This window comes from Aulonocara sp. 'chitande type north' Nkhata Bay, linkage group LG9 (assembly GCF_057382095.1).
Source record: "Aulonocara sp. 'chitande type north' Nkhata Bay isolate Kocher_YH1m ecotype deep benthic linkage group LG9, A_spYH_male_GT1.1, whole genome shotgun sequence".
Taxonomy (NCBI): Eukaryota; Metazoa; Chordata; class Actinopteri; order Cichliformes; family Cichlidae; genus Aulonocara; species Aulonocara sp. 'chitande type north' Nkhata Bay.
In genome coordinates this window covers 33,884,159-33,895,719 of record NC_141352.1, presented here as the reverse complement: position 1 = coordinate 33,895,719, position 11,561 = coordinate 33,884,159, and the positions used below count along the sequence as shown (strand labels likewise).

Below are 11,561 nucleotides of genomic sequence, written 5' to 3'. Positions count from 1 at the left end.
TAGGTACCATGACAGGGCAGGCCTCCACTGTGATCCACGATGGCTGGGATGTACCTGTGCATGGAGGGAGGAGGTGACACAACATCCCAACTTATAATATTCTTCCTGGAGATCATTTTTATGGTTCCTTTAAAGCTTGTGCGTGAATATAACACTCCAGGTGGATACTCACTCTCCAGTGGGCTCCAGCTCGCTGATCTCAAACCAGACCAGCAGGTCGTACTTGCTGACACACTGACCCAGGTTGGATTTGGTGATGGTGTTCAACTTGGAGGCTGCAACTGGCACACACACGCACACACACACACGCACACACTCACACACACACACACACACACACACACACACACACACACACACACACACACACACACACACACACACACTCAACGTTAACAAGTGGGAATTTTTCTGGATTTAAGAGAAGGTGAATAAAAGTGAGCAGTATTTACTACATGCTTTGGGTGACTAAATGGAGGATGGATAGGTGACATGAAAACACTACTGACCCTTTATACTGAGCCAATAGCTCACACACTTCTATTAAATCTGTCTAAAGAGCCAGTAATCACAGAGGATAGATACTGGAAGAAAACTGAAATGTTAGGAGGAACTAAATCACACATTACAACACCAGTGGCAGCACCCTGCTGTCTCACACATCGGGATCACGGTCCTGTTGAAGCGGGATAATTGCTAAAGCTCACAGTTGCATTCCTCTATACTCAATATGATCGAAAAAACTATTTTAACAAACAATTAAAATAAACCCGTAGAGTAATGAACACACCTGAGGTTGGTTGTGTTGGAAGTGATGTATAAAACTAGGATGTATTTATCTTATAGTTTGTATATCAAGAGCCTGTATAGAAGACACCAACACCAAGGACATTTTTATTGTTTGAACTGGTAAATAATCAGAAGCGTTTTTTGGTTTGTGGATTTTAAGATTGTTTTCTAGAACTACCAACAGAAATATGAACTGTACATAACTATTTCAATATGTGTGCAGTGGCCTGTAATTAAAAATGGTGTTTTCATTAGCGCAGATGGAGCCACTTCATCGTGTTGCGTTTCATGTCTCTGCAGTAGCTTAAGAAAGAACTGTTCATAATTGAACGAGCACTTAATGCTTGGAAGAGGGTGATGGTCAGTTGACAGCTCACATACTACACACACACAGAGGCCTTTTATAGAAACATGTTTGCAACCAAAATTCTGCCAATAGTGAAACTGGAGAAAGAAGATGCATCAGAGCAGGAACTGTGGATCAGTTCAAATATTTTTCTGTAACAGATACCAACACATGGTAAATACGTTTAGGATTTGGACTTTTAAAAATAAGAAAAACATTTATTTCCATTGATTATAAATGTCTTTGCTAACCCAAAGCTGACGTCACAGTAGGAACATGTGCTCAAGATATAAACCACCAGAAATGCACAACATTACTCGAATGAGCAGGCACGAACATTGGGAAACCTTTAAATCTGCTCACTGCCAAAGCTTTTCAGCAGAAACTGCTGCACGTGAACTTTAATCCCCCTCTACACAGTCGTTGCTGAGCTGTTGCTCAGGGCTGAGGCCGGTCTCAGCCTCAGCGGGCTCAGAGTCTTTGGGGGGAAGCGGGCTGGTTTGTTGCGTGGAGGTGTTGTTGGAAGGCTCGAGGTCAGGATCTTCTACAGTTTCATCTCCATCAGTAGAACCTTTGATGACATTTGGTGAGGATGCAGCTGGAGGTTTGTCTCCTAACATGTCAGCAGTCTGAGAGGCTGAAGGGCCTGAAAGGGTTGAGAATTAGAAACAGTGATGGTTTCAGTCAACACAGACACACTCAGTCTACTACGATTTATAAAAGACAGGCAAAGCTGAGATAATGAAAAATGAAACTGTAAACTGCAGGGTTCAAACTCATTGTTCAGGGTCAAATTTAAGCACTTTAAGCACTTTCAAGGTCCATTATCAAGCTTTTCCAGCACATTACCAAAAAAACAGTTTGCATGTTCCACTTTGCATCACCTCAGTAAGACCATGTAAAAATTAAAACAAATCGTCTTAGGTTGACTTAAATGTTCTTTGTTCCTCTTTTGTTAAAACAGAGAAAAATGCACCACACAAAAATACTGAAAAAGGAAATGGTTGTCTTATATGCATATAGTGCACAAACTCAAAAAACTCATTTCTCTCAAAAATGCAGATGTGCAAATGTGAACAAATCAACTTGTTAGAGATGCTCATCTCCACTTGGAAAAAACAACCACACAAAAGAAGAAATCTGCACAAATGAACAAGTCTGCTCATCAGATATTGATGCTTCTTTCCTACATGACACAACAACAGGAGACAGATGTTTGGTACTTTAACTAGTTAAGCACCCACACCACCAAAAATGGGGGAAAAGAGAGGAGATCACATTTAATCGGTTATAACACGAGGTCAGAAATATAAGTGCAGACATGAGTGTCCACAGAAGCCTCTGAATCTCAGCTGTAAACCATTTCTACAAACACCAAACAGTTAAAAGAGCAGTTACATCACCATGAATCTGTGGACAGGTAACATCCATATTTTGATTTATGATTTTCTGGAGTTAAATGTGACCCAAAGTATATTTTATAGCATATAAGCTATAAAATACTTTTAAAAATTAGGTGAGGGAAATAATCTTTTTTTTCTATGTTTGAGTCCCAGTAACTTTGACATAGTAACATCTGCAGTAATATTTACCCCTCTGATGACAGCTCACAAGCGTTAGCTTTATTTTGATACCAAGACTGTTTACACAGAGTTTGTAATTGCAGAGAAATACTCCATTTATTTTGGCCTCTTCATTTTCGAGCAGGAAGCTCAGAAAAGCCCTGGGGGCCTAACAGGTCAAAGTTCATTCCCAATAAAACTAACTGTGAGATGTTTGACTACATTGCTCTCTGGATTATTGTTACAGTCCTAAATGATCAGCTTTAAAGTGTTTGTGCTAATAACACCATGTACAGTAAGACAGGCATGGAGAACAGCACTGACGGGAGGCTTTGAACAGATGACACACTCAGTTCAATTCAACATATAAGACTTTAAAAACGCACAAACATCGACCTAAAATCTATTTATTCAGTCCATCACCTGTCATAGAATTATGTCAAATAATAATGTATTGTTCATCTCCCTTAAATAAACAGGCAGCCTTAAAGTATGAAACATTCATTCATTAAAACACTAAAATGTGTCTGTCGTCTCCGTGGCTGATAGAGCCCCACAGGCATCAATGTGAGCTTAAAGCCATTTATAATTTTTAAATGGTTTAATGTGTCGGTGCTCACGATAAACACATTTTGAATGAAAGCCAGGGAACTTCAGCAGCACAAGAAATGGCTTCTTTGTGCCCACATGCATCAGTCCCTCTTTTTACCAGTTTTTCTTTAAGGCTTAAGTTGGCTAGTTAAGTGTCGGACTAACGATTAAAGCTTTCACTTGAGTGAAGTCACTAATATTACTGCTACTGCTAAGTAATGTTAGCCAAGTTTAAAGCACACTGCATAAATCACCATGCCATAACTAACTGCTGTGCTAGCACTGCCGTACTCTATCACACTCAGTGCATTTCAATCATTTCTCCAGCAAGTTTGATAGCTAGCAAAATAATAATCATAGTTTTAAACATTAGCCTGTGTTATGTACACATACTCGAAATTATTTACTGTCATGTGACTCAAGAGTACAAATTCCTTCAGTGTCGTTTTCCATCGAACACTCATTAAAACAGCACGAACCCTGAAACTGCTTATTAAAATAATATGTATGTAAATAATAGTATGTTGCATTATAAAAAATTAAGCTTTTGACTGCCCTCCAGAGTTCACGTTAACTTCAGATCTCTGGAAGCTACACTACCCGAATGATGTCAGCTGTTTAGATTCTATACTGGACAGAAAAAAAAAAGGGGGGGGGGTGGATTGGCTCCTCTTAAGGAGGACTAATGACTAAAATGTGAAAGTTTAAAGTCGATGAGTAAATCATGCTCGGGTAATACAATGGAAACGGTCTCATATCACCATCTAGTGTTATAAACTGTAAACACATTTTTATGGGTGAAGGCTCATAATAGAGACCGATCAACAGGTCATTTTCTTTTCTATGGGTCTCATTTAAATCACATTACATCATTTCTGCGGTAAATGAGGACCCTGAAGAACGATTTAATGTCACTGTTAAAGATTTGTAGACAATAGATCGCAGACAGCTGGCTCCGCTTTAACTAAAGAGGAAGTAAAAACAGTTTGGATCACAAGTGTAAGGCAAAAACAAAAATACTACGCCTAATTGAAGCTGACATCAGACAGGCAGTAAAGAAATCAATGTTTTCTACATGCTTTGCCTCTTATTACCAAACTCCACACTAATGTGAGGAATCTCTGGTGGTTTGGACGAACTGTGCAATACGGGAACTCGTCACTCGACCTTCAGGGTTTCTGGTGGATATATACACTAGATCCACTTCACTATATTGTAAGGAGTATTCACTCACCACCCATCATCCAAATCATTGAATTCAGGTGATCCAGTAACTTCCACAGCTGTATAGAATCAAGCACCTAGGCATGCAGACTGCTGCTACTAAGTGGAAGTGTTTGGGAACGACAGCAACTCAGCCATCAAGTGGTGGATCACGTAAAATCCCAGAGTGGGGGTCAGTGGATACTGAGGCGCACAGAGGTTGCTAATTTTCTGTGGAGTCCATCGCTCCAAACTTCACGTGGTCTCCAGATTAGCTAAAGAACAGTGCACAGAGAGCTTCGTGGAATCCATTTCCATGGCCGAGCAGCTGTAGTCCAAGCCTTACATCACAGAGTGCAACGCAAAGCAATGGGACACAGCGGTGTAAAGCACGCCGCCACTGGACTCTAGAACAGGAGAGATGCAGTCTATGGAGCGACGGATCACAGTTCTCAATCTGGAAAGCCGATAGACAAGTCAACTTAGCAGTTGCCAGGACAACAGAGCTCCAGGTTTGGTGGCAGGGGGATTTCGGTGCGGGGTTGTTTTTCAGAAGTTGGGCTCAGTCTCTTCGTTCCAGTGAAAGGAACTCTTAATGCTTCAGCATGCAAAGACATTTTGGCTCCCGACTTTAAGGGAACAGTTTGGGGATGGCTTCTTCCTGTTCCAGCATGACTGGGCACCAGTGCACAAAGCAAGGTCCACAAAGACATGAACTCTGGCATGGGAGTCCTGACCAGAACACCACTGGGATGAATGAGAGCAGAGATTTGGAGCCAGGCCTTCAACATCAGTGTCTGACCTTACAAATGGTCATAAACTCCCATAAACACTCCCAGAAGAGTTGAAGCTGATATAGCTGCACAGGCGGACGTCGTGAATGGGATGTCACTCGAGTTCATATGAGTGTGGGGGCAGATGAGCAAACACTTTTGGCAATATACTGTACATTCAATGTTTTGCTTTTTGTATTTTCATATAAAGTTAATACACCAATGAAGCTAGATGATCCTTATGAACCTTCGCTGGATGTTTTGTAGCAGAATCATTAATTATTTCTGTTATATTGTGTCCCAGCTGTATGATACATTTTTGCCATTCTTACCAATTTGCTGCTGGCGTGCGCGCCTCTTTTCCAGGGCCCGCTGTCTGTTCAGCTCAATACGTTTCTGCTGCTCTTCGGTCAGAGAGGGAGTAGGTGGGGGAGCGAGGGCTTCGGCAATCTGCCCTTGGGGAGCATTAATAAAACTCTCTCTGCTGAACAGATCAGGATCCCCAAATGTTTCCAGTTCACGTTGTACCTCTTCGTCACCAGCACCTGAACACAATTTCAAGCAGTGCTGATAATTAAGTCCTGTGGAATATGGCAAGTATTTCCTATGTGCACCTGCAGGTGTGAATCCACCGTAGGGCTGTTCGATACAACGATATATACAAAAACGTCTATTTCATTTTACGCTATCGTTTGTTTCGTGGTGTCGCAAAATAAACTGTTTACGGCAATATTTCTTCATGGTTCTGATGTCACTGTAGTAAAGTTCTCTCTTTCTCTTATATATAACCACACTACGGACGGACAAGCGCCTGTTTTTATGCGTTGTCGTTAGCAACAACGACGGTAAAACCATCGCGTGTCCGCTTGTTTATGTTCCACATAAACCTTTCAGAATAAAGCTCAAGATCCTGTTGAGGCTTTTCAAAATAAACGGAATCACGTGAAAGAGCAGAGTGTTTACGGATGAGAAGTAAAACAGAGCCGCCAGGTGCTAAAAAATAAACCTTAGACTCAAACGTTAGAACAGGCTTTCCCCCGCAGCACGCCGTGTAATAAATACTCACAAAGAAAACGGCGCCGTTACAACTTCTGTCTAAAAATGTGTCGTTTCATGCATCGGTTAAAACACTCGACTCCAGCTACATGACGCGCAGCTGGAAACACTTCATGCAAGTCGAGATTCACAGAATTGACAGAAAATGTTACATTTCTGTGATTTATATCGTTATCGGACGATAGAATTCTTATATCGGGAGATGAGACTTTGGTCATATCTCACAGCCCTAGTCCACCGTATCCCCATCAGTAATGATTTTTCTTCTTACCATCTGTACTTGTAAAATCTTCATGTGTCAGGGGCATGTCCAGTCGTATTCGTTTAAGACATGTCTATAGAAGAATGAGTAAAAAATTACAAATACTGAACATTAGGAATCCCACACGCTTGCAGGAAATATTCTACTGCTTCCTCTCACCTGCACTTCCTTTTTGCTGCCGAGCCTTTCCACTTTGTCAATAAAATCTTCAAATTGCAATTTGGGGTACAACCTGTGGGCCCAGTTCTCCATCTTCTGCATCAGCAGCCGCAGGTCTGCAGCCTAATGGGGCAAACATCAAAAACAGCGAGTAGTGATATGAAAGAGGGCTGTGTGTGATAGGACGCTTCTTCTTCCCACTAAAAAATGACTTCCAGTCATTGGAACAAAAGACATCTTAATTTGGTAAACCAACCTCTGGTTCCCCTCACTCATTTTTGACCACGACAGAAAGGGCAACTTTTGACCTTTTAGTCTCAAACCAAATTTAGGACATCTAATTAAAAGCTGACAGGCCAAACAGATTTAGCTCAAAAACCAATGTTCATTCACATCTGGTAATTGGTGGGACAGATGTTATCATATCCTACCTCGTGTCCTTTGCCTTTGAACTGGATATTGTCAAAGAGAGTGCCCAGAGCTGGAAGCCCTCGATCTGATATCAGCCTGGGAAAAAATATTAAGACTAAGTTAAACCATTAATGGATTACAAGCAGGGTTAGCAGCACATCCAGGCGTATTTGGCTTATCCAATTCAGGATCGTGGATGGCTGAAGCCCATCCCAGCAGCCAGGTCGCCAGCCTGTCACAGGGCCAACACAGACAGACCCTCTGAATGGAAATGTCAGTGCCTTCAGATGTACCATGTTCAGAAGGCAGTAGCTTGTTGGGGGGGGGGGGTGTTTGGTTTTCAGGGTGCCCACAACCTTTCTTTTCCTACCTGTTTGTACATAAGGCAGTATAATGAGAAATAGTCAAATTTCTCCATCTAAAAATAAAAAATTGCTATATATATATATATATATATATATAGCAAAGTTGCAATTAATTTGAATATTTTATCAAATGAAAATCTATGTTTTTCTTTAATACAGCTTGCAAGTTTTATCCTAAGTATAATCGACGTTCTTACTTAAAAGCTTATTTAACATCCTTTGATTTAGTATAACTTAGTTCTGTCCAGGAACATTGTGAACAGAACAGTAACAGAGGAGTGCCACTGGAACACCCACTGGGAGACTACTGGGAACGAGCCTGACTTATGGTTGGCAATACTAACCAGGTTCACACTATAGGTGTACAGAGACTGGAAACATCTTTCTCACACACATCCAGGGATGTCTCCAACGCTCTGACAATTTTCAGTCTGGGAATTTTGCCCATCCAAATGATGAAAACAACAATGGTGTTAGAGTCTTTCTTCTTTAAATGACTGGCAGAGTGAAGCTGCACCATCATCACACAGATGCAGTCATTTGTACCCGCCGCTAAAGCGTAAGAAGACGCTGCAGTACTCTGCGAAACGACAGGTGTCGCCACTCAGATAATATCACATCACTTTTTTTGTGCAAAGTTCTTTCCACAAACTTACGTTTTCAAACATTTGCAACAACTCTGTGTGTCAGTGTGTCTCTGAGCCTCTGTGCACGATTATTAGTGAAACGGTGATAAAAACCAGTGCAGTCGCAGACTCGTGTTCAACCTGGCTGCAACACTGACAGTCTGCACACGTCAATCAATGATTTTGGCCTCCTTGTGTCCCAGCTCACACAAGATGACATCAAATTCCTATTTAAATGCGCATTTTAATGCATTTCAACCCTCTGTCGTGATATAAATGTCTTTGCTACCTGTGGGAGTCCAGCTTGGGTTGGGGTCTCTTCACGCCTCTCCTTTTAGCAGTAGGGACATCAGCCAGCTGTGATACCTCACCTTCATCTCCTGCATTGAAAACACATGACAACAGGATGTGTTTCTAACTCATTCTGTTGGCAGCGTGGCAAACTTCAAGCTTATCTTTAAATCCAGACAAATTATAGACTGGAGGTTACAGAAGAAATGTGCTGGTTTGAACAGTATCTGATAGGTTTCATTTGCTCACGCAAACAAAAACATGTGTGTTGTTATTGTTAGAAACATCCAGTCTCAGAGAGATGCTGAAAAACCAGTTCATGCATTTGTTAATTCTAGGCTGAACTAACAAATTCATTATTATCAAGCTGTTCCAAAAAGCTTTGTGGAAGGACTATGAGAGGTTGTATTTCTCCCACATTAGCCTTTTTTCCTGAATCTTATTTTTCTATGATTCTTCATTAAATCATGAATTTAAAATACAAAGTTCTGAATCATCACATCTTAAAGACCTCATAGTAATCCTGTAAGAGCACAGCAGCATCTACCATCTGCAAAAGGGTCTCCTTCCTCCTGGCCTCCCCGGCCTGGGGAGTGTGGTGGTGGGAGTGGGGGGAAAGCTTCATCCTCTATGCCGTCATAGTCAGGAATGTCCTGCGGGCTATTTTCCTGTGGGTCAACCATGGTGAGTCGGTCCTGGAGACAAAGTAAAAGACGTGTGAGCCCCAGTCGTCAACAGCATCAGCATTAAGTTACATGAATTTAACTGCAAGTTGAAAAAATGACATTTATTTCTGTAAGAGTAATTCTTTACTGTGTTACAACATCAACATGAAAACCTAAAAAAAACTGGCATTTACTTTTTTCTTTTTTTACATCAACAGGAGGAGCTGTACAGACACTCATCCCACCTGGAATTATACCCCAAATTCAGAAATGTACTATTATGATACATTAATGGTCCATTATGTTTGTTTCACAGTTATATACATAATACAATTTATAGATTTGTATATATTTACATTCTATCAGGGATGAACTGGTTGTGAACCTTTGGGCTGATAATGACATTTAAAAGTTACAATTTGGATGAATTATTACTGCGATACTTCTTTTGGACTCTGTAGTACCACAGAAATATCATTAAAGTAACAGGTTTGTTTTAAAGTCTTTCAGCTGTTCCGTAAGCATCATCGTCATCATCATTTATATAGCACTTTAAAAACACACCTGGCAGACCGAAGTGCTGCACAATACAAATGTAGTAATAAAATAGCAAAAAACAAACATAGCAATAAAGTAAACTCTTGAGCCAAAATGATGTGACACAACTAGGGCTGCCACAAACGATTATTTTGATAGTCGACTAGTCACCGATTATTTATGCGATTAGTCGACTAATCAGATCATCATCCACTGGACGTAAAACTACAGCTTATTGCACCATGCAGCATATGCTCTTATATAACTATCATTAGCTTACAGCTTTAAGCTTTTAAGGTGCTAACTAAAAATAAAGACAAGATGATAGTTTATTCAATTTTAATGAAATTTGCAGATTGTTTCGGTGAAGTTTAATAAACTCCTTGCTATCTAAAATATAACAGGACACCAGAGTATATTCTCCAGCATCTCACACTTCTGATAATCAGCTGTCTGCTTGACGTTTATTCAGCTGTGTAAAAACTATAACTTTAATCTCAGACAAACCGATTTACTCAGGAACAAATAAAATACTAAAAAAAAAAAAAGCCAAACAACAACATTTTTAATTTATCTAAGTGACTCATATATATTTAACCTGAGTAGCGAAAGACGGCGGTGGGTTTGAAAACAATTTGCCTGGAGTCCGGTGTTCTCACCGTGCTAGTGACCTAGCCCCCGGCTAGCTATTGAGCTAGTGGGTAACAGACGACTCTGAAAACGTCGGAGCGCTTTTGAAAATATGTGGTGTCCTGATAAACTGAGCCGATATTTGAGGTTTACACAGCTACATTCTCAGCTGAAAATATGTTAAACGTTTATTTTGTGACCCAGAAAGAATAATAAGAGTAATATTAAAACTAACTAGCTGCCGCCATTGTTGTAAACTGAGCTGGGCCGCGCTATGAATTCTGGGACACAGCTGCTTCTTCTTCTTCTTCTTCTTCTTCTTCTTCTTCGGGGTTTAACGGCAGCTGGCATCCTTGTACATGCAGTGCTGCCATCTTCTGTTTCAGTCCGTTATTACACTCTTAAATCCTGCTACTTATTCCTGCGTCTTTTGGGATCTTACAAAGCTTCAAACGACGCGTCGACTATTAAATCAGTCATCGACGATTTTGATAGTCGACGTAATCGTGACTAGTCGACAAATCGTGGCAGCCCTAGACACAACACAGACACAAAAGGAAATCTTCTACATTGTTTTGCTGTTCACACAAGTTCTAATGCTACCCTTTGTTTCTGGAAGGAGACGATTTTCTGTCCAGTATTAAAGTTCAAAGAACAGGGTATCCGTCTCCAGTGGGCTGCTAAACAAGTTTACCAGAAAAATCAGACCCACGGTCATGTTGTGTCACTTTGTCATTCCCTGTTATTGCTGCTGACTAATCACTCAAACTGACAGACTTTGGATATAAAACAAACAATTTAAACATTTAGAAGTTAAACATCTTCTCGGATTCCTTTTGCTGCACATGTCTATGTATGTATTTGCTGTACAGTGTCATTTGTTTGGAACATTAATCTTGATGTATACATAAACATTTGATTTAAAAAACGTGTTTAAAAATGAACACTGACACAATTAAACACAACACTGGTGCACGGTGACTGCAAACAGAAGCAGCTGCTTGTATCCTCCTGTGGATACAAACCAGCAAGAACTCATCAGATCTCTGTCACTTACCATTAATGAAGTTTGGCTTTTATTAATAAACAGAGAGCACGGATATCTATGGAAGAAATATAGTATCATCAGAATTCAAGTATTTTTAGACATTGAATTTATGACACTGAATTTTTATCCTCCAAATTTCCCTGCAAAAATATTCACCTGCAAAAATTCACCTGCAAAAATTCACCTGAAAAAAATTCACCTGCAAAAATTCACCTGAAAAAAATTCACCTGAAAAAATTCAACTGCA

General features: G+C 40.3%; 1 protein-coding gene across 2 annotated transcripts; it reads right to left on the bottom strand.

The window, feature by feature from the left end:
• Positions 1-1,185: 1,185 nt before the first annotated feature.
• On the bottom strand, positions 1,186-10,482 carry LOC147322667 (TIMELESS-interacting protein-like). Of its 2 annotated transcripts, none has more exons than XM_086307106.1 (8): positions 10,296-10,482; positions 8,982-9,129; positions 8,433-8,523; positions 7,173-7,248; positions 6,742-6,864; positions 6,592-6,655; positions 5,597-5,809; positions 1,186-1,781 (listed from the first exon to the last, which is right to left on the bottom strand). In XM_086307106.1, the coding sequence occupies exons 2-8, from the start codon at positions 9,115-9,117 to the stop codon at positions 1,537-1,539; spliced, it is 948 nt and encodes a 315-aa protein (XP_086163232.1). In that variant the 5' UTR covers positions 9,118-9,129; positions 10,296-10,482; the 3' UTR covers positions 1,186-1,536. The 2 variants fall into 2 exon arrangements, with proteins under 2 accessions (XP_086163232.1, XP_086163233.1); XM_086307107.1 differs by lacking the exon at positions 10,296-10,482 and adding an exon at positions 10,235-10,256.
• Positions 10,483-11,561: the final 1,079 nt, after the last annotated feature.

Bases quoted from the DNA above. Each gene is read 5' to 3' on its own strand.
- LOC147322667 (XM_086307106.1), bottom strand. From the start codon at position 9,117: ATGGTTGACCCACAGGAAAATAGCCCGCAGGACATTCCTGACTATGAC. The intron at 6,865-7,172 runs GTAGGATATGAT...TTGCCCCATTAG, and splicing joins TCAAAGGCAAAGGACACGAG to GCTGCAGACCTGCGGCTGCT. The intron at 5,810-6,591 runs GTAAGAAGAAAA...AATTGTGTTCAG, and splicing joins AGATTTTACAAGTACAGATG to GTGCTGGTGACGAAGAGGTA.